This window comes from Notamacropus eugenii, chromosome 4 (assembly GCF_028372415.1).
Source record: "Notamacropus eugenii isolate mMacEug1 chromosome 4, mMacEug1.pri_v2, whole genome shotgun sequence".
NCBI lineage: Eukaryota > Metazoa > Chordata > Mammalia > Diprotodontia > Macropodidae > Notamacropus > Notamacropus eugenii.
The window spans coordinates 187727100-187750698 of record NC_092875.1 but is presented as its reverse complement, the minus strand read 5'-3'; the positions used below and the strand labels follow the sequence as shown (position 1 = coordinate 187750698).

The window sequence follows — 23599 nt, the reverse complement described above, 5'->3', positions numbered from 1 at the left end:
ATCCCTGGAATTCTGAGGGATGTGCAACTGATAAACACAGCAGACAAAGCAAGAACCAGTGCACTATTAAAGATGCTGATATTTTATACCTGCTCTACAATGTCCAGCATGGTTCCTGGCACACAGAAGGCACTTATTAAGTGCTTGTTAATTGACTGACCACTTAACAGGTATGTAACAACGGCAGTAGATAAAATCTTTTAAGTATAAGACATTACAGGGAGATTGTAAAGTCTTTTTTTGGTGGATACCTGTAATCAATCAAGTTATTCAATTAGCACATCAACACCCCAACTCAATCATCAGTGGGTACAAGTAAATCTTGACTGCATCTGTGGAGAGTGATTATTAATCCTAACCACTTGTCAACAAGATCCAAGACTCCTTTGCCCTGCCATCACTGCAGCTTCAGCCAATGGAGAAATGAAGAAAAGTGGCAGGAGACGTGTCTTCAACAAGCTCACAAATGAACTACAGGTAAGCAGGTAAGCTTACAGGTATAGCAGGTAAGATTGGTAAAACCAGGAAATGAAAGTGTTCACGAAGGAATGAGAGCAAGTGGGCAGAAGACTGTGCTAACACTTAACTATGGGACATCAGGTAAATCACTTCACCTTTCCTGGCTTCAATGCGTACAACTGTGAAATGATGTGTTGTCCTTTCTTACTCTCCAGTTCTATAATGATCTGTCCAAATAGTCTCAATGCATTCTATTTGAAGACAAGTAGGACATTGACCTAAAAAAATCACTGATGAAAAGCAATAAAGCAAGCTGATTTTAAAAACAAATATCACCTTTTTAATTGCTACCTTTTTCAAAAAAGTAAGTAGAACAGAACTTTTAAATCATCAAATTTATCTAGTTTATGTTATTTTCATGAGAAAATATCACTCCACGTAATTTTAGGGTTTTGCTATTTAAGATTTAAGTCATGTGGTATTACTGAAACTAAAAGCATAAACAGGATATGTCATCTGTGGCCCCAGACACTTGTGAGAGACAAGCTGCTGTGTTGCAGACAACTAAGGTATTACTGTATTCATTAACATAATGGTGTAATATCACTTATGAATGGCTTTTGTTATTGCTACATGGACCTCAAAAGCCTATCTTCACCCAAAAGACCAGAAATCTCAGAGACAGTCAATTCAACTTGTTGGCCTGGTTTAGCATAACAAAACCTGGCACCTAGAACACAAGATGATCAAAGATGATGATGAGACAGCTGCCCATAGTGATCAAGACATTTGTACTAGTTTATGCAAGCTTCTAATCAATACCTAACATCATGGTTAAGTCTAATCACAATATTCCTAACTCCTTTAGCTGATGAAAAAAGGACACTTATCAGATCCCTTTATAGACATGTACTCAATGATTCTGAGCTCATTATTTCTGACACTTGAGGAGAACCACTACATACATACATACATACATGCATGTATGCATACATACATCAACCATTTTTCCTACATCCAACAAAACCTCTATATTATCAAAGCTGCTATGCATTTAAATGGCCATTGAGAGACCCTTCTTTGACCCTGTATGAGTAATTTCTATTACTGCTAATTACTTTTCATGGTGGTAGAGAGGAAGAGGTCTGTATGCTCTGTTTACTTAGACAGGGAAGTCTGATATCTCTGTTTATGAACTGAAGGCTACAAAACTAAAAAAAAATCCAGTTTAGTGGATTTTTAAGAGCAAAATTTAAAATGATTTTTAATTTTAATTTAAATGATTCATTCACTGAAAATAAGGACAGGAAATATAAAATTCCATTGAAAAATAGTTATCTATTTAGGGTCATGGAGGGGAAAGTACCTCTCCTTAAAGTGACCAAAACAGAGAACAGAAAAAGGGGGTAGGAAACAGAGAACTAGAAGAAATATTTTTAAAAGGGAAAGAACAAGGAAGACAGTGAGGCACACAGAAACACAGTAAGACATTGCAAAGAAAAAGGAAAAAAACCAAGAGAATAGAGAGATATAAAAATGAGAAAATCAGAATTTCATGAACCAGTATTTTCACCTCATGGTATTTGGGATATTTTCCCCCTAAAGATGTTAAAGGTATGTTTCATTTATATAATCAAGCCACCTATGAGGATATTACTTCATGGAACTCATTTAGCAGACCACAGAAAATCAGACCAGTGATCCAAATCACAGGCTAGATAATCCCCTACCTCAAACTGAAAAGGTATGTGAATGTCAACCATCCTGGACCAGATTCAATCAAATTAAGGAAAAGGTATATCTAATTCTATAATTCTGTGAAACTATGTACTTTTGCACCTGCTACTAACTGTCCAGATGCAGTAACTGAAACTGAAGGCCCCCTCCTCTGGGGGCAGGATTAAGAACCTTGAAGAAATGTGGGGGAATCTAAAGCCCTCCAGCAAAGGCAGACAAACTTTGCCACCAAAGAAACAGAAAGTAGTCATTTTTAACATCCCGTATCAAATTCAATTAAAAGAGAAATACAAGAGAAGTAGGTTCAAAAATACTCATAGCGGACAAAAGGTTTAAGCAAATAATGCCATTTAAGTTCAGAATGTATATTTTCTGCTATTCCTGTTTCTAAGATAGAATCCCAATGGGACACAAGGGAGGGGAGTGAGGAACTCAGCAGAAGCAAAGAGTGAAGAAGCTTTGTAAGATGAATGAATGGCAAATGAATGGCAGAACCAGGTTTATCTAGGGTTTTAGGTAGAGTTAAGAGGAGAAATCTTAAATAAAGTCAGTATTTTGGTTGGTCTTTGCAAATAAAAGACCCCAGGAATGCACATAACAATACAAACATCTATTCCCACCACCACCACCCCCCCCAAAAAAGAGAGATCTTGTTTTCAAGTACAGTGTCACGATCTGGCAGCAGGATGGTCCAAGCTGAACCCATGAGGGCTTCTCTACACACATCCTCTCACCCTGCCCCCAAAGGGGCAGATGACCTAAAGGCAGAGGCACCTGGGGCAGGACAAGCTTGTGTGTAAGTGACTCTCCCAAGCCAGAGGCAAAGAGCCCAGTATTCAGCTGGGGAGTTTTCTCCTCCACCCAGACGTCACTTGGCTCAGAAACAGAGGCCTGTGGAACATGGCCCAACATGGGAAGAGGTTAAGATAGGTTCTGAGGTTCAGTCCCCAAGTACAGTGAGAAGTAAAGCACTAGAAATAGAAATAAGATTCTTCTGTACATTGTGCTATAATAAGTTTTGCTTTTAAATATAACTCCAACTTTTAAAAGCCTGTCAAAAGTTCCATCTAAGAAACAGAAATAGCCACCACGAGAAATACCACCAACTACACTAAACACACACACAACGTCCCAACCCCACACACCTCCCAAGAAGTCCCTGTGAAATGATGCCAAGTGATTCACCTCCTTTCTTCCCACAATAAATACCACCGAGGCTCACGACAGCAAAAGAAAAAACAAGCTCCTGAGATCCATGTGCATGTAGCACAACATCTGGCATTAGAAGTAGAATCTTGTCTTCAAAAACAGATCTAGGAAACGCCAAAGAAGCAAGCAGGGAGAGGAGAGATGGTTCATTGTTGTTTATTTTTTGGTTTGTTTTTCCCCCCGGAGAAAACAATTTCAACAAATACCTATGGTATGGATCACCATGACAGATTCATTCACCTGACTACCCACCCTGAAGAAGCAACGTGATTAAAATATATTATGATGAAGGTTGTCTTTGGGGAAGTAATCAGAGTGATCTATAATGATGCTGATTACCAAGATAGCAACACTTGGGAAACGGAGCTAATCCCTATTTTCACAGGATGATACTTTGTGCTCAATATTTGCTATTTTGTTTATCATCCTTTCAGCTAAAATGAAACAAGAAAACTAATTCTTCCTCAGGGTAAAAAGAAAACATTCCAAGTGCCTCTGTCTCTTCCTCTGCAGTGCGTTAAGAGAGTTCACCTATCTTCATGGCTTTACCTGTCAACTCTGACGACTAACATCTTTATTTCCAGTATTAACATCTCACTCCAGCTCCAAGCCAATATCCCCAAATGCAAGAGTCACTGGGAATGTCAAAGTGAACCAATCTTCTCCCACAAAAAAAAAAAAAAAAAGATCCCTATTTCTCTCCATTCTAATTTCCTGATTCCAGACAACCAACCTTGAAAAGGATATAAAAAAAAAAAAATCTTATGATTTTTTTCCCTCCCCTTCTGTGGTCCACATCTGGAACTTTTTAAAGTCCAATGTGTCTTCAAAAGGTACATTAATGACCCTTCTGTTCCATTTCTAGCACACATCTTACCAGTTCAGAATTTCAACGGGCAAAAACTTCAGGCCTACACATCCACAAAAGCTTTCAAGAGTCTCTAGGAAAAATGATTATTTCCTCTAGGCCAGGGGTTCTTAACCTTCTTTGCGTCATGCACCCTTTGGCAGTCTAATGAAGCCTATGGACTGCATCTCAGAAGAATGTTTGGTCAGAATTTTTCTTGGACTCCAAAGATAATTACTGTCAGCAGCATAATGCTGAGTCTTTATTTACACAGATTTTGAACAAATGACCATAGTTTTTCCTGTGTAGGTCTTGCTCCTACAACCAAACTATATACAAGTTTACTGAAGTAGGGATAATGACATTTTTTCAATATCTTCCATAGTCATAAGCACTCAAACAATCAATCAGTAAAGACTCTATTAAGAGTCTTTTATGGGAACACTTTGTGTTAAATGCTGAGAGACAAAAAGACCAAAATCAAGCAGTCCCTCTACCAGGGGTGGGGAACCTGCAGCCTCGAGGCTACATGTAGCCCTCTAGGTCCTCAAGTGAAGTTCTTTGACTGAATCCAAACTTCACATAACAAATCCCTAATGTTAAGTAAAGGGGATATGATCAAAAATAAATTCTCATTGACTAATCAGTTAACATCCCCAACTGTAATCAAAGCTACTAAAAGTCAGTGTGTACCTTTAACTTTGCCCTAACATATGACAAAAGGTGCCTCGTGATGAAGATCTCTGAGCAAAATAATGATATAGAATTTAAGGCTCACTAATCAGCATTGTGAATAATAATACTTTCTCACAGATATGAATGCAAGAAGGCTTATAAAATTCATCCAGCTCTTCATATTTTGCACACGAGTCGTCATACCAGTTTCCTTCTGCATGGAAGTAAGGCTTAGTAAAGGGAGCTGACAAAAGGCAGGTGAAAGATCACCGGATCACTGGTGAGGCCTGAGAAAAACTGGTTCTCTTCCCCCATTCTACTAAAGAGTACACGTGAGACCTGGGCAGTCACTATCTCCCTAGGTTTCACTTTCCTTATCTATAAAATGAGGAAACTGGACAAAGTTTCTCAGGTTCCTTCAACCATTAAAAACTCTCTTTCTCATACTACTCTGAACACATCTGATCTCACTGGATCTTGGAAGCTGAGCCTGGTTAGTACCCTACAGTGGGGCTATCTGAGAATATCAGGCCAAGGAGGTTTGGATGGAGACTGGGACAGTGAAATGCACAAGGGCCAAAGAATCTATGGGTCTGAGAAGATTTGTGTGACTTTGAGTGGACAAGTCACTACAGAATCTCTTCTTGAGGCTGAGAGGGGCCGATGGGGATGACCTACCTCTGGGGCCCCTGCAAGCTCTCTGTCTATGTCTAGAAAGCATTGATTCATCAAAATACTCACCATGTCCATTGGGAACATGTTTGTGTGTTTTTCCTTTCCTGGGGGTTGACTGGCATGAAGATGAAGCATTGTTTGTGGCTGCTTTAGTATCTTCTGTCTCTTCATCCTCTTCTTCTACATCCTCCTCATCCTGAGAGCTTCCAAAATACACCATGTTGTTGGGCAGCGCTGGGGAACCTGGATGGTATAAGGAAGTGGTCTGGTTAACAGCAATCCCTTCAGAGGTCAGAATGGATGGAAATAAAGATGATTCTTCAGCTGTTCTGACAGGTACTAGAAGTAGCTATATCAATACTTGTAACAGTGAATATTTAATAAAAAGTCTATCATCCATGGAAATCAGCTTTATCTCCTGCCATTTCATAGCCAAAGCAAAATGTGACCAGGCTAATAACAAGGCTATTTAACCTTCATAGTACATGCCTTGGTTTCTTCAGTAATTCTTACAATTCTTTCAGTATTCTTACAATAACTTACAAGAAGAGTGCTGTGTTCACTTAATTTTTTTTCCCTTAGAAAATAGGCCATTCTGGGTTCCAACTTCTAACAACTTTTATACTTCAGAACAAAAAAAATATATAATACTGTCAATTCCAGTAGAGGCACTAAGTCATGGGTGAGGGTGGAGGAAGACAATCTAGAAAAGAATTTTGATTTGATGAAGAAAAAGATCATTCAGCTATCCCCCTTTGCACTTGCCATCTCAGCTCTCAGAAATACCCCAGGGGTTTCACTGACTCGAAGGTGCTATATATGAGGGGTTTATAAACTTTCTGATCAAGAACCTTTGTCAAATGAAAAATTTTCAAGCATCCATGTCCAATGTGAAAATTTATCTACTTAGAAATCTTATATCTATGCTACTGTGCTAATTATGATGTATATTATAAAATTTACACAAAAACAGAAAGTTTAAAACAAAAACAAAAAGGAGGAGATAAAGGCCAAATAATATCTGTCCCTTAGCAAAATAATTGTGGCAGTTGTATGGTTTTACATGACACACAGACAACTAGTAGAAGCTCATGACACCAAAAGCCACTCCTTAGCAAACAAGTGGAACAAAACACAGGCGTCTAAAAAAATTAGAAACTATTAACAACATAAAAGAACCCAAATCACTAACTATAAAATAAAAGCCAAACAAAACAACTTTTAAGGTTTCAATTCACACTCAGTAAACTGGCAAAGATGACCCTAAACCAGAATATTCCATGTTAGAGGGTTTCTAGAAAAAACAGCACATTAATGCATTTTAACAGAGCTATGAATTGGTATAGCCACTCTGGAAAGCAATTTGAAATTATGTCCACAAAGTCGCGAAATGGACATACCTTTTTACACAGAGATTACACAGCAAGGTATGTACCCTAAGGAGGTCACTGGAAAAACAAGAAAGGCTCAATATGAGAAACTATTTACAGCAGCCCTTTCTGGGGTAACACAGAAATGGAAACAAAGTAGATGCAATTTACTGCGATCAATAAAAGCAACAGAATATTAGTCTGTTTAAAAAAAAGGCAAATATGCTGAATTTTGTAAAGTGTGCAAAGAAATACCTAAACTGATGCAAACCGGGACTAGCCAAGCCAAGAGAACAATATAAACAGAAACAGGCCCAGACAATGGAAAACGAATGCTACCAGCGACAAGAGTCAGCTGGGTCCCAAAGAAGGGACAGAATAAGGCACTCGCACCTGCAGACAGCTCAGGGGAGCCCAGGACACACACAAGGGGTTCCCTGTAACAGCTGATTTAATAGATTATGTGGGGGGAGGGGAAGTTGTTACTGGTTCTGCGGATTTTTACCCCATTTTCCTTTTCTAAATTGCTGTAAGGCAGTCATGCAAAGCAGAGGACAGAGGGCCAGGCCAAGAGTCAGGAAGATAAGTTCAAATCCGACATTTCCTTAGCTGCATGCTTCTGAGCAAGTGACTTAACCTGTGCCTACCTCAGTTTCCTCCTCTGTAAAATGGGGACAACAGCCCCTACTTCCCAGGGTTGCTATAAGGATCAGATTAGATAAGGATTGTATAAAGTGGTTAGCATAAAGCTTGGCACATAGTAGGTGCTTTAAAAAATTCTTGTTCCCCTGTGCCCAAAGGGCTATAAAAGTGTGTGCACCCTTTGACCCAGCAATACCCCATTCTAGGGCTGTATCCCAAAGAGATCTTTTTGTGGTGGCCAAGAGTTGTAAATTGAGGGTATGTTCATGAATCTGAGAGTGGCTGAAGATGCAGTATGTGAATGTAACGGAATACTACTGTGCTCTAAGAAATGATGAGCAGGCAGACTTCAGAAAAACCTGGAAAGATTTATATGAACTGATGTTAAGTGAAATGAGCAGAACCAGGAGAACACTGTACAAAGTAACAGCCACACTGTATGATGACTGACTTTTGTCAGACTTAGCTCTTCTCAGCAATGCAAGGATCTAAGACAACTCCAAAAGACTCAATGGAAAATGCTATCCATATCCACATCCAGGAGTCTAGATACAAGGAAGTATACTATTTGCTCTGCTTTTCTTTTGTTGTTTTATTTCTTCTTTCCTGGGGTCCCTCTCATTAGTTCTAATTCTTCCTTACATCATGACTAATGCGAAAATATATTTAATATGAATGTTTAAGCAAGTATATATCAGATTATAGGCCATGTTGGCGAGGGAGAAGAGAAGGAGGGGGAGAAAATTAAAACTCAAAATCTTATGGAAGTGAGGCTGAAAACTAAAAATAAATTAATTACAACAACAAAAAAATAAACGCTTGTTCCCTTATGAGGGACAGCTTTCTAGAAGGTGTTAGGGTGAAGAATACATGGAGAAATTAGATGATACAAAAAACAAAATGTAAAAAGTTTTGTTTTGTTTTTGTTAAAAGTTTTTCTAATAGTTCATGTAACAAATGATCAGTGCCTAAAACAGGGTGGTGACTAGACTGCCTGAGCTAGGAAAGAGGGAATGATTTCTAGTTCTACCTAGAGAGGTTTGGCAACTAATTGGCTATGTGTTATTATGAGGGAAAGAGGGGAGACAAAGGTGACTTTTGAGCTATTGAGAACCTAGATAACAAAATGGAGGTTCAGGCCAAAGGTAGGGAAGTATAGAAGTTGAGTGGGTTTGGAGAGGAAGTAAAAATATTCTCTATGATGCAAATATGCCTGATCTTCCTGTGCAGCTTTTTCTATCCCAACCTAAGGAGGAATAGGACACTTTCACTCACCAGTTACTGCCGCTAGCATAAAACCAACCCTCTGAGGGCATCTGTCAGAAAGCCAAGAGATGACAGGGGGCCAGGGGCAGGGGGAATTTCCAAAGGGAGTAATGCAGCTGTTTCTATGGATGCCTAAGAGCCCAGAGAGGCCCAGGTCTGTCTCATAAAGGGAAGATGGGATAGAAGAGGTTGGGATCTTGTGAATCAGACAGTAGAGGGAGGGAGTGTTGGAGGATAAGGGTAGGTGTGATTGTGTGGAAGACAAATGCCACTGGCATGCATCGAGTGTGTCCCATTTTTCTACCTTCAACTAGAAATATCGTAGAACCTTAGGGGGGTAAATCCATGGATCCCTCCTTGGAAGACCATTGCTCTATACAATGAAACCTTCATGGCAGCACTCTTTGTAGGGGCAAGAAAAAAAAACCCAGCTTTTGAGACATCCTATCTGTAGCATCTGCCCCACTCCCCAAAACAACAACAAAGCTCCCCATTCTTTGTGGGGAGGGAGATGGCTGGATATCAATTGCAGAATGGCTGAACTGTGGTGGGGGAATGTCAAGAGATACTACAAGGATGGGGCACTGGTCCTTGACTCAGAAGCACTTGAGTTCAAATCTAACCTGAGACAAATTCTAGCTGTATGACCCTAGGCAAGTCACTTATTTTGCCCCTCCCTCTCCCACCACCTCCAGGCCAAAAGATGGAGAGATACTAACTACAATCAGAGGAGAAAGAGGAAGAATCGATAACAACTCTATAAAGCAGTAAAGAAACTGTAATCAAAAATTTTGATTGTGGTGTACTGATTAGGAAACACGCCTTCCTCCCCTCAACATACAGGTAGGGAGCTACTGATGTGGAATGTGGCAGACCCCTCTGCTAGTGTGTGCACTGGTCTTTCTGGTGTCAGTTGGCTCAACTAAAATATTTTCATTGTTACAGGGAAGGGTTCAGGGACTGGGAGGGGGTAAGTGAACAAGTCAAGAGAATCTAGGTATGGCATAAAAATTAGAGTTCAACAACCTTCTCAAAAAAAAAAATACAGAAAAACCTTCAGTAACTGACAGGGGCAGGGTACATTGCAAAAAGGACATGAACGTCCCTGGGAACATTCTTTGCAACTGCTTACTAAATCATCTGCCTGCAGACATAGTCACTGGCCCCTCCTCTCTTTTTTCCACTGAGGCTGGAGATTATTATCATCGTCAAGAGATTTTCTAATAGGCCTAAAAACACTTATCACAAGACATGAGCAAATACAGAAAAGAGAATGACTTCTTTTGATAGAAAAAAAAATTTTAGTTAAGAGACTCAGTTCTGAGGGAGAGCTTTTTATTTTAGGAATCAGAGGCAGTGATTTCATTTACAAGGTCCCACATTGGACACAGACTGCTGGATTTGTTGGGGAAAAAGAGGAAAACTTGGGGGTAAGGAGGAAATTACTAGAACATTTTCTAAGGGTCAGCATAACTTTATTTTTAAAAGTATATGTACTAAAAAATTTACTGTAGACTGAATATTAACCAGTCACAAGACTAATTTGCTTTATAACTATTTCCACTCACAAATGAATTTTCCTGGATTCGTGCAAATAAATCTAATCCAAAGGACCTGGAACAACAGCAACAACCGAAAGGAAAGGGGAGAAAAACTACCCATTGATAACCATGGACCAAATACCATGGAGAGCGACCACAACGTGGGGAGAAGAACAACAGGTAACAATGTAACAATGCCATGGATTTATAAGAGACAAGATCCAAGAAGGAGCCAGAAAGAACCCCCATGGTCTCAGACACCCAGACACAAATGCAGACACTGGAGTCACAAGGAAAGGGAACCAGAGAGACTTCAGAGGCAGAACTAACTGGAACTTAGGAGGCTAAGAATCACAGCGGAGCATGGTTCTGGAAGGGACTGCCTACTTTAAAAGGGAAAGGATCCTCTACTAAAAAGATGTACTACATAAGGAAATTAAGAAACCACCTACCACAACACATACACACGTACAAGCAATAACACTGTCATTAAAGTATACGAGAGAGCTGGATAGAAAGAGAAAGGTGAAAAGTTTCAGAAAACAGAAGAAATGCTGGCTAGAGATGATTTTAAATTGGTGATGAAAGATATTTGCTGAAACACTACAACAGAATACAATAGCTAATAATTTCTTGGTCCATCTAAGTGGGAACAAGTCTCTTCCCTGCGACACCCACCCCCAACAAACTCAGCACCAAAAGGGCTCCTGAACCAGGCTTGCGGATAATTAATACACTAACAGTGGAACAGTCCCACCTTCTCTGGAAGATCTCAAATTGGCTTTCTTTTTCTCTTTGCAGTGAGGGAGTGCACACACAGAGCTATCGAATACCATAATGTAGAGGGGATTTCCTTCACTAAACCTCACAATCTTGCTTGAGGTAAGTTTCAAATGGGTGACCCTCTAAAGCAAGCTGACTTACGATTTTTTAAAAGTGATTTGAATGAAAAGGTCTAGAGAAGGGAGATAGGATGGTTGGTACGAAAGAGAAAAAACAATCTTTCAAAATTTTATGGTCTTTAAAAAACGATAAATGGGCAACAGTATTACAACAATGAAGTTATTTATATTTATTTGCAGCAAATGCAAGTCTTTACACTATTAATTACTTTTTAATGAAAGCTTTATTAATAACTTATTTTCACATCACAGTCATTTTCAGGTATATCTCACCACCCAGAGTTTCCCCAGGTAGATAAGGGAAAGAGGAAAGAAGAGAATGATGGAAGGAAGATAGGAAGGAAGAAAGGAGGGGAAAAGAGAAGGAAAATGAGGGGGAAGGAGGAAAAGAGGGAATGTAGGAGACAAGAAAGGAGGAAAAGCAAGAGGAGGAGAAGGAATGTGGCTCAAACAAAGATAGTGACTTCTGACCATGTATACAATATTCTCCACTTGTAATCCCCACCTTCTCTGGGGGGAAAGAGGTGAATGTTACCCAGTATTGTTGAAAATGATGTACACAAAATTTTGTCAGTTCAATAATACCTTTTTAAAGGATCTCTATGCAGTAAACTTTTGTAAAGTTTAAGATTGTTTATGTTAAGCAATCTATCTAATTTGTCCTTTTAACAAGTTACGATTCTTCCACATTGCAGTTTTCTTAAATTAAGGCATCCCTGATGTGATTTTGACGTAAGTGGGTCATCACTTGGGGGCTGGAAAACCATATGGTATGCAGAAAATTATGTTTAATGTTAAGCCCTATAGTAGCTCCTATCCTTGACATCATATATTTATATATTCAATATTAGCTAACACTAGATGGTAGCTAGGAAAAAAATTCAAGGTTATGAAAGAAGAAAAGATGATCGCTGGTCAAAGCAGTATATTTAACTAGACAAGACTAGATATCTTCTCTGCTTATTCTAAATTCTATCTCATTATTTAAAGCAGAACCTCCATTGTCTATGAGTGCCAACTCAGTTATGGTCACACAAGGAAGCATTTGATTCTAAACAAGTCATTCCAAATATTTATTAGAGACTGCAGGAGGGAGGGAGGGAGACATAAAAGGCAAAGATCCTCTCTGCCCCGAGCTTACATTCTAATGTGGTAAACAAAACATGAAGGGGAGGAATTATGTTCATGAAAGTTATTGAAATAATGGGGAAAGGGGAAAGGGAAGGAGAGAGTATTCACACCCTACGGGAATAAATTAGCACACCCTATCCCAGAAAAATGATAGAGTTGGTTTGATCTGAATTAATGGTTCCATTCCAGTCACTCATGTACTGTGTCATGTAACTGGATAAAAAGCTTAACTGTCTCACAATGTATGCTGTTGTTATGCTCCACAAATGGGTCTTAGGGATCTTACTCAGTTGTATGCTGCTTCAGGGCAGGGCCAATGCCTGAGCCATCTTCCATACACCCCACAGTTCCAAAGATGCTGTTGGTGGATCTCAGATGTTAGGATGGGATGAAGAATGGAAATTATTTTTATCGCCTGGAAAATAATGTAAGAATGGCAACGGGAACGCCATGACAGGGGAAATTAGCAACATATCATCCTGCAGGACGTCTTAGTTTTGTTAAGGAAAAAAATGTTTAAAGGACCTGTTTGAAGTGTTTTAGAGTGAAGAAAGCAGAAACCAATGAAATACAAAGATTACAACAATGTAAATGAAGACCTCAAAATTCAGGTCAAATACAATGGATGGCACTGGAGCCAGAGTCTTTTCTGTTAACAAATAACAAAAGATCCAAGTAGAAAAGGGAATAAATGTCTGTCAAAAAAACCTGTTAGGCGGTGGCTATTTCTTTACTACTTTTAGGGAGAGTCATTTATGTCTTTGCTCGTTATGTCAAATGCATCGATCAATAAAGAAATTAAAATGAAAAAATGCTACCAAAAAACCATCACTGTAAAACACATTTTCAGTCTTTCAAGAAAAGATTAAAAAAGAGGAATTCTTGGCTGGTACAACAAATTACCCTTCTATCCAGGACCCTGGGAGAAAAGAGGCTATGGCATGGATGTGACAAAATGACCAGTCAAGGGCTGCGCTCTTCCCTTGATCACAAACTCACTATGTGATACCAGGCAAGTGATGTCAACATAACGGCCTCTCTGAAGGCCCCTTAAAAGTATAAGTTTTATGGTACTATGACTAGGATTCAGATGGAGATGAAGAGAGGAAAAAGCTTCCCTGTGGAGGGCCTTCAATAATAAGATAAAATATAAAAAAGTTTTAGAAGACTTAGGTGTGTTGTGCTATACAGCATATCATTCAGCAAATACAAACTGTTTAAACAAGGCCGAGTACTATATTTATCCTAAAGTTTTTAAGGAAAATGACTAAATCAATTACAGAAAAATAAGTGGGAAACAGGGCTAAAGTTTCTTTAAAAAACAAAAACAAAAAAAGTCTGCTCAAGTCAAGATTGATATCCATTTGACACAAGGGTGTCAGTAAGAAACACAGGGACAGAAATGACAAAGCAGATTGCGAGGCCCACAAGTGAAACAGTGACTTTAATAAAATTAAAGTGAGAAAAGGGCAAAATATAATTAGAAAGTGGCAAAACTGAGGCACTCCCAGGGTAGAAAGTCCCTCCACCTGCTCACTTTGGGGACTGTGTTCTAAAAAACATGACTAGAATTAAAGAGAGGCAACTAAAAGGTAGAAAAAGTTAGAATTTAAAACCAGTGAAAGAAAAAAGGGAGATGGGAGGGTGTGGGTGGGGGTTGGGTGGGGAGAGAGACAGAGACAGATAAAAATTACTGGGGAAAAAGAGATGACAAAATAGTGCTTAGCAATTTTAGTTTTCTACCATGTCTCTTGTATTCTTAGGGTAACAAAATCCTGAACATTAAACCTTAATCACAAAATAAGCCTGGTTTATGACCTTCATTAACGAATTACAGAGGTTGACCTGTCACACAGAACAGCAGCACATGCCACCTGACACTTGGTGGTTTTAGAGATGTAACCCATGAAAGGGCTGTTTTAGGTGCCAAAGCTCTGATATCTCAAAAATGAATTACCTTTTAAAAATCTATAGAATTAAAGTTCTCTTTCACCACACTGTTTTTCAACAACAATTAGAAGCAGATTTCTGTCTCTGATTATTTAAAGTGCATTAGCAAATGTGAAAAAAACCTGAACTTGGATGAAAGCAGTGGAATCAGGAGCAGTGAAAGCATCTGCGTTTTGCCAAAGCAGTATTTCATTACTTTTCAGCATTAGCTGGCAATGTCTCCGCAATATTTACTGAAGTGCAAACCAAATGTTTTCATCTGGACAAAAATCAAACTGTGGTATGTTACAACCACAACAGAAATCAGTGTAATCCAAAAGCCTGCTCTCTCTAATTTAGGCTGTGGTTTCTATAAAATTGGATCCTTCTCAGAAAAGCATGTTGACAAGACAAACCCCTCAACCCTTTCCCTCTTCCCACCATCCTTACCATTTCTTTAACAAATCGGCCAGTTTTGCTTTAGAAAAATCTTCTTCTAATGATTCATATTACATATAGGTGAGATTCAAAAAAGGCCGAGAGTTCAAATTCTCTGAAATGAACCAATTAAAAACTGGCCAGTGATGGAGATCATATATATAGTCTATCAAGACAGAAATTGGAATTTGGCCCCATTTACAGACTTAATATAAAAAAAAAACAAACCAAAAAACTGTCATTATTTCTGATCAAACATAATGGGGAAAATATTTGGATTTAGTGGCACTCTCCACACACACATACCAGTAGCAGGCTATGTGATGGGGGTGGGCAGCCTTTGTAGCACTGCCCTTCAAAGATATTTTGATGATCTGAGCAAGTCAGGTGGTGTTTCTGCTGTGCCAAGCCCTATGTCCTATATTATCCCACTACCCTAAGGGATAAGATTTTGTAGCTTCAAACTATGAACAACCCCTAAAAATGAGAAAAATTCATTCTAGCTAAATTACTGTCTATCCACCTTCTTTCTCAGTTGAGCACATAAATATCTTCCTTGTAACTACTTATATAGACGCTTATACAGATACAACTTGCATATTTAAACATGTTAATAAATTCAAAACCTATTCTCCATATAGCCAGAAATCCAAATCAAAAAGAACCCTGGTAGATTAATGCAGAGTTGTAGTCTAAAAGAGCAACCAGCCAAAAAAAAGAAAAAGCCTGCGGCAATAGTATGAAAAGCCTCATGCTCTATTTTGTAAACCACAGTCAGGAAATGTATCATCAATGTCTTTTGAAAACATACAAGTCAGTGGAGAAAGAGTGAATGGTAATAATGGGGAAAGGGAAAGGGAGGGATGGCAAAAAGAAATAGGAACCTCCCTAAATGTTCTGAACTTGAGAATAGTTGGGAAGCAATATCACATTTGGAAATAGAGAGCCCTTGGCTAAATGAGAATTTTTTTAAGGAAAGGTAGTAAGTAACAGCCTACACCAGTGTTATTTGGTTCATCAACATTCCTGACCTCAGAGGAACCAGCACACACATGAACACATCCTCCCACACATAACTGTCTTTTTTTTCCTCTATCCCACATAACTGTCTTTTTTTTCCTCTATCCCACATTCATTCACTTTCAGCCAACCTAAGAGACGTCTTCCTAGAAGAATCCCAACTGAAGGGTACACTTGCTCCCTGGACACAACAGGTTACAACAGTGACCCCCATTATGAGCATAGCTTTCCCCTCCTGGCTTAGTTTTAGGATTACACAGAATCCCTAAATACACTCAATCTTCTTCACTGACCTGGTTTTGAGTTTCCATACAATTGGTGAGAAAGGGGAAAATACCTATAATTAAGGCTGGCACTCTTCACCCACAATCTTTTCCATATGGCCTAGAAAATTTCTCAATTGCCTCATTCTCTAGTTTATGACTTTAAACACACACACACACACACCCCAAATACAAATCCATAGATGCTGTCTTTAACATTCAATTACATTTAACAAGCTTTCATTTAATTCCATTTCACAAGCATTTATTGTGTGTGCTAGGCCCTTGAAATGTACAAAGACAATAAAATGGGCAGCACAGTCAACAACAAGCTGGGCCTAGAATTCAAAGAAAGACCCAAATTCAAATGTAGCTTCAGAGGCTTACTAGATGTATGACCCTGGACAAGTCACTTAACTCCTGTTTACCTCAGTTCCCTCAACTGTAAAATGGACTTGATAATAACATCACCTGCCTCCCCAGGGTTGTTGCAAAGACAAAATGACATATTTGTAGAGCACTTAGCACCATGCCTGGCACACAACAGAAGCATAATAAATGCTTGTTTCTGTCCTTTCTTCCTTCCTCCTGCTCTCGGAGCGTGGATTCCATTAGGTTAGAAAGGCACTTACACAGATAAATATATACAAAATACATTCCCCCAGTAGAATGTAAACTCTTTGAAGTAGTAGTATTTTTTAAATACTTGTAACAACAGCGCACTTAAACAGTTCATGTCATTGTGCAGTCCTATCCAACTTTTCTTGACCCCAATTGGGGTTTTCTTGGCAAAGATACTGCAGTGATTTGCCATTTCCTTCTCCAGCTCATTTTACAGACTTGCCCAGGATCACAGCTAGTAAGTGTCAGAGATGGGTTTTGAACGCCCAAAGTTCTATCCACTGCACCACCTAGCTGCCAAAGCCAGTATTATGTCCACTGACTGATAACATAGCACAAACATTAATTTGGCAGGGAGTAACTCAGTGCATAGAGATAGACTAGTAGTTAGAAAGGTTTGAATTCAAATTTAGCCTCAGGGCACTGAAAGACCCTGAGCAAGTCTATAAATCATCCATCTTCCCTACTTATTCCAAAGCAGAGGTTCTCATTACCCTTGTCTGAGTTGTAAGATAATGGAGAACAGTCGGTGTTGAAAAGACCTTCCATCACCAATCAAAAGTAGGCCATATTCTGCTTAAAATATTTGGCTCCCCATCTCTCTAAATGGATCTCAGTAAGGACAGGGAGGTGCCAAGGGAACTAATCAATGGGAGGGCAAGGATAAAGCCACACATGGCAACCTAGGCCATGGAATCAGTGAAAGACAACAAAAAGCTGTCCCATCCATTCACAGGGAGTGAGAAACACAAATGGTCAGTTACCAAAGGGCCCAACAGAAAGGAGAGGCTGGCTCACTGCGCGCATCCCCCTTCTTTCTCCCGAGTCTCATGACAGTCTCTAACAACTCATCAAGGTCACAAAGCAATTAAAACAGATCATCTTCCTCAAGCAGAAATATTTCAAGGATCTTCTTTCATAGCTACCCTGATAAACCTGTCCCTAGCAGGGAAATAGCTTACTCAGCGGGATCTAACCCACTTGCACAGCAGAGAGGTGGCTGAAAAATAAGAGGGCTTCTGAAGCCAGGAGTCTGTGGCTTAAGGAAGGGAAAGGAGAAGACTTTGAAGGCCATTTACCAGCTCTCCCCCAAGGGAAGTCAAAGAGAGGCAGGCTGGATCACAATTCAGAAGGGACCTTTGGGGAAGGGCCTTTTTTCCCCTCCCAAACTAGTTTATATAATGCGAGGTATTCCCACCTTGTTCCAGAAGGTTCCTTCTGTGCTCGGGGATTGTTTAATTGCTTTTTAGCAGGTTAATCCCCTCTCATTATGTGACCACTATATCACCCCAGGCATCTGCCCTACTTAGAATTCATTCTCCCATAATATTCAAAGTCACTGCTGAATGGTAAAATGTGCTCTGGAGGGGAAAGCATACATACTTTCATAGAGCACTCCATAGGCATCCCTTCCCTCCTCCTGTTTCTATCAACTGGAGGCTGGCAGGCAGCCTGTCACTGAAATTCTGGTGCTATCAAGGTAATGCCAGCCCAGAATTACTAGAGAAAGGGCCCCAAAATAGCAGCTCTGGAGATCACTTTTAACTGATCTCTTCCAAAACAATTTAGTGCATCTCCACCAAATGACAAATGTTGTTACCCAAAATACCAAAGATACCATCCTTTCGAGATTCTTCCTTGGGGATTCTCTTTCTTGAAGTGCCCTCCAAAAAAAAGGGGGAATAAAGATAAAGACTATGTACAATATAATAAAATTAATTAGATGATGATATCTGAAGTAGATTGATGAACTCTAAAAATAGTAATGGGACAGAAGGAAGGCAATAAGAGAAGAAAAAAATTGGGACAGAGAAATTTTGGTGGAAAAGGAAATTCATTTTATTTTCCTACAAAAAAAAATGGCATACACAAAACATACTACTAGTGATTGTTATATAATTTCACATTTACTATTTTGCCTCAGTAATTCAAAGGTTCTAGATTCCATCACTATGAATGAATCCCCTCCAATGACAAAGACCGCAATCCTTCTACAACATCACAACTTGAGGATTCGCAAAACCAAAAACATTCATCCTCACTCTGTGGTCAGCCTGGTAATGGGTCTCTTCCACTGTTTCTCAGATGACACATCCACAAGCCCCCATCCATAAAATCTTTCTGGTGTAACAGACCCTTTCAGTCTTTGCCCCCCACTAGTGGAGCATTCAAGAACCCATAGCAACCTTCACACCAAAAAGAATCAAAGTCAGAAGATTTAATATTTTAGGTAGAAAAGAAATTCTTAAGAATGAAGAGAAACCCAAAGGGCAATCAAATTATGCCTACCCTTTGATCCAGCAATAATACACCAGTAGGTCTGTACACCAAAGAGATCAAAGAAAAGGGAAGAAGACTTACATGTACAAAAAATATTTAGAGCAGCTTTTTTTGTGGTGGCAAAGAATTGGAAACTGAGGGGATGCCCATCAATTAAGGAATGGCTGAAGAAGTTGTGGTGTATGAATGTAATACTATTGTGCAATAAGATATGATGTGCAATAACAAATAAGAAAACCTGGAAAAACTTGTAAGAACTAATGCAAAATGAAGAGACCAGAACCAAGAGAACATTGTACACAGTAAAAACAATGTTGTGTGATGATCAACTACGAATAACTTAAACTCTTCTGAGCAATACAATGATCCTACACAATTCCAAAGGACTCATGATGGAAAATGCTATCCACATCCAGAAAAAGAACTGATGGAATCTGAATGCAGATCAAAGTATCCTCACTTTCTTTATCTTTTTCCCTTTTTGGTCTGTTTCTTCTCTCACAGCATGACCAATATGGAAAAATGTTTTACACGACTGAACATATATAACCTATCTAAAATTCTTAACCTTTCTAGTGAGGGGAAGGGAAAGAGATGAAATGTTTAATGTTAAAATGTTTAAAAACCATCTTTTATGTAACTGAAGGAAAAAGACTATTAAAAAAATGAAGAAAAAGTCCTATTTAGATTGCATGGATTACCAGGGTCCCACAGAAATGTGTTTAAGAAATTCTAGTTATCAGGGATCTACAATGATAAGTTTTAGTTCTTTTTTTCCCTTAATCTGTAAATAATTGAAAACCAGACTAGAATAAAGATGACAAGTTATTAAGAAGAATTTCATTCTAATGACAAGAAATACAACAGTGGCAAGGATTTTTGTTCTACTATAAACAAGCGCATGTCCTTTCCACATGCACCACTGAAAGATACTCATTATGCCTTTAGCAAAGGGCAAGTGAGCTCTTTAGAGGTAAGAACGCTGCAAAGCCCAGGTACATCTCCATTTGAAATTCTGGGTCAAGATATTAAAATGAGAAGGGAAAGGAGTATTCTCTAGACGACTTAGAACAAGCTGTTTCTGGGGGCTTTTACATAACAGACAGTGTGTACCTTTTTGGGTAGTTTCAGCACCAGAACTGGCTTTTAAGATTTCTGCTAATGTGATATGGAGGGTGGGAAGGGGGAAAGAAATATATACTACTAAGCCTAAAATACTCCCTTGTTCCAACTTGTTCATGGTTTTCCCTATCTTCAATATATAACCCAAAATGGAACTGCTCATGTAAAAGAGAAACATTCTTTCTGGTCCTTCTTTCCAAATCCTCTATACAAGGGAGTCTTGAAAGGAAGTACTTTTTTCTTACCAAGGATTAGTTGATTGAAAAATGCCTGAGGAAGGCGACCTTCCCCAACAGAAAAACATCCGACTACACACTGCAGCAAAATGCTTTTTCTATTGAAGTCACCAAGGGCAATGACTAAAGTGACTACATTCTTTAGCCAGTTGAGAGAGAGGACTGAGAGACAGAGAGAAAGACACTCTATTCAAATAAGACTGTTTACAAAGACCTTCCCAGGATTTCATATGCATCCTGCCTTCCCCTTCTTGAAAAAACAAACAAAAGACCAATATCTTAGTTGTACACGTTTGGGAAAGTGAGCAGCAAGAAGAAGAGCTTGCTTCTTTGCTGACTGTGGACAGTAAGACAGCTCCTAGTAAACAGAGGGACTCACTTTTATTACATGGGCTCCAGACTGCAAGCATAAAGCTTTCAACACCTAGTACATCTTTCTGGAATTAATGGAGAGGGGAAAAAATTGGGGGTTCAGAAAGAGGCTATTCATTAACTTCCTCTGGCCTGGGGAAAGTTCTCTCTACAAAATGGGATAAAAATTCTCTTTTACTGGATGACCTGGAACAACCAAGGTGGGTATCTGGTAACGTTTCCAACAAAAGTCACCTGATAAATAAACTGTGAGAGGTCTCTGCCAAAGCCATGCAAACAATGAAAAATATCTAACAAAGTATAAGCAGCAGACTTTTCCCTCTAAAAAAAATCTTACTAATTACACCTTCTCTCTCCTTCAAAATAATCATAAGAACAAGAACTTCAGAATTTTGAGAATTTATGTAATTCTATCCTACTACTAGGGTTCAAGGCACAACCTTCAAACTCAGGTCAAACATCACCTATTAATTTAGAAATCTAATCCATACAATCCACTCCCTCTAAATAGGCACAGCATCTCTTTTTATCTATTCCATTACCAATCCAGAGACTTCTTCCATCACCCCCAAAACCTGTCCAAATCATCAGTCATCCCAGGCCCAACATCTGTCAATCATTTTTAATACCCTTTCCTCCATGACTAAGCCATCACTGATTCCAATTCTACAATGGGTCATAGAATTTTTTTCTTATTTTCAAAGTTCTCAGTCTCAAAATTCTGGATCTTCTCACCTCATACTGGAATTATTTTTTATTTCTGGCTCTTTCAGGTCAGATCTATAATTTCCTTAGTGGAAGACCCAGTAACTTCTGTCCCTGGATTCAGATCTGCAAACTATCTGTTACTTATTATAAGGCTTTTTTAAAAGCTTACATGGCTTGCCAATGGCTACACATCCAATTACAACAAAGTTCTTGAACCCAGGTCTTCCTGACTCTAAAATCAATTCTCATTATGTCACAATATACTAGTGAAAAAGGAAAATACTTGTAAGAGCAGTGCGGTGGCACACCAAATGTAGTTCCAGGCCTGGAGTCAGGAAGACTCTTCTACCTAGTTCAAATCCTTTCTCAGACACTTATTAGCTATGTAACTGTGGGCAAATCACTTAACCCTGTCTGCCTCAGTTTCCTCATCTGTAAAATGAGGTCAAGAAGGAAATGGCAAACCACTCCAGCATCTTTGTCACAAAAACCAAATGGAGTCATGAAGAGTTGAACACAACTGAAAAAACAAATGAACAAGTCTTCTGTAAAATGAGGATGGAGGACAGTAGTTTTCATGATCTCTCAAATCACTTCAAATTAAAATCCATCAGTAACTACGAAGTTCTGAAGAAATGCTGTTGCTATGTGCTGCCAAGTTCCTCTCATACCACTGTTCTGCAGCATATGTTTGGAGATCTATGTAATGTTGAGTGATTCTTACCCTTCTCCCCTCTTTTCCTACAAATCTTGTTTTTTGTGGCAAATGGAATGGAAGGGATCCCTGTGGCAAGGATACTTGAGTGGTTTGCCATTTACTTCTCTAGCTCATTTTACAGATGAGGAAACTGAGGAAAGCTAGTAGGTATCTGAAACCAGATTTGAACTCAGGAAGATGAATCTTCCTGACTTCAGGCCAGGACACTATCCATGAGGCCCTTACAGAAAACTAAGGCCTTATTACCATACAAAGTAATAATAAACAGTCAGCTGGGGGTAGTTTAATATAGAAAGGGCTCCAGAACTCACTGGATTACAGTATTCAGAGAAGAAAGGACTCTTAGAGATCATCTAGCTCTAACCTCTCATTTCACGGGGAAACTGAGGCCCTGAGAAATTGAATGACTTCCCCAGTGGGGGCAAACTGGAAAGCAGGAATCAAACTCAGTTCTTCTGATGAAAATCATCCCAAAAACACTGACTGATATACCTCAGTGCTCTAACATTAATCATCCAATACATCTCTCAAGCAATTAGCCAAACTACATTAGTGCAGTGAATTGTGACTTTACAGGTAAATCTCTTTAGACTGTGAAACGACATGGCTGAACAATGATTCTGAGAAGGCAGATGCCTGAGTGTCACTGCTCTAAGCAAGAAAGCTGAGTAGCAAGTGAATTAGGGAGAAGAAACACTTGAAGTCTATTAATTGATAACTTAATATATTAATTGATAATATGGTTACATATTATTTAATGTATTAATGGACAACCAACTAAGTCCTTCCCATGGTACCTAGCACATAACGAGAACTTAATAAACACTTGTCCCCTTACACATTCCTAAATATCTTTTCAAAAGGATTCATTCTACTTTACACTCATCCGTAAATCCAGGCTAGAGAAAGGGAAGATCTGTCTAAAAAAATACTTCCAACAGGACAGAGGTCAGAAGTGGTCTGAGCCCTCCCCAATAAGCATCTCCCTCCACTGAGGCTGGCCCCAAAGTCCTACCTCGAAGGCAGAGAAACGTAAGGAAATCTTCTGTCTTAGGCTTCCTTTTAGAGAGGTCAGAAATCTGAGTAGCTGGAGGGGGCAGTAACGGCTCCACTATCTTGACGGGAGTTGTGCTGGGGCTGTTCGGCTGGGACTGGGCAAACTTCCTTTGTGCTTGAAGCCTGGGCCTGTGGAAACAAAAGAAGATCCCAAATATACTGAGTAAAGTCAAAAGAACACACACACACACACACACACACACACACACACACACACACACACACACACACACACACACACACACACACACACCCCTTTAAAAAAAAGGGCAGAACTCCTTTTAGCTCCTTCCCATTAAGCTGCTCAGTCACAAACAAGTTCAGCTCTCTCTGCTTGTGTTTTGGAGGCTTAATAACTCTGCTTAATGTCATGCATGACTAT

The 23599-nt window shown here is 39.2% G+C and overlaps 1 protein-coding gene across 2 annotated transcripts in view; it reads right to left on the bottom strand.

Moving 5' to 3' along the window:
• JARID2 (jumonji and AT-rich interaction domain containing 2) overlaps nt 1–23599 on the bottom strand; it is a 334461-nt gene that overhangs the window by 73119 nt on the left and 237743 nt on the right. For both annotated transcript variants that reach the window (XM_072603889.1, XM_072603890.1), the window contains 2 exons: nt 23177–23346; nt 5669–5845 (listed from right to left, as the gene is read on the bottom strand). In XM_072603889.1, coding sequence (XP_072459990.1) covers nt 5669–5845; nt 23177–23346 — 347 coding nt within the window. The remainder of the gene's footprint in view (nt 1–5668; nt 5846–23176; nt 23347–23599) is intronic.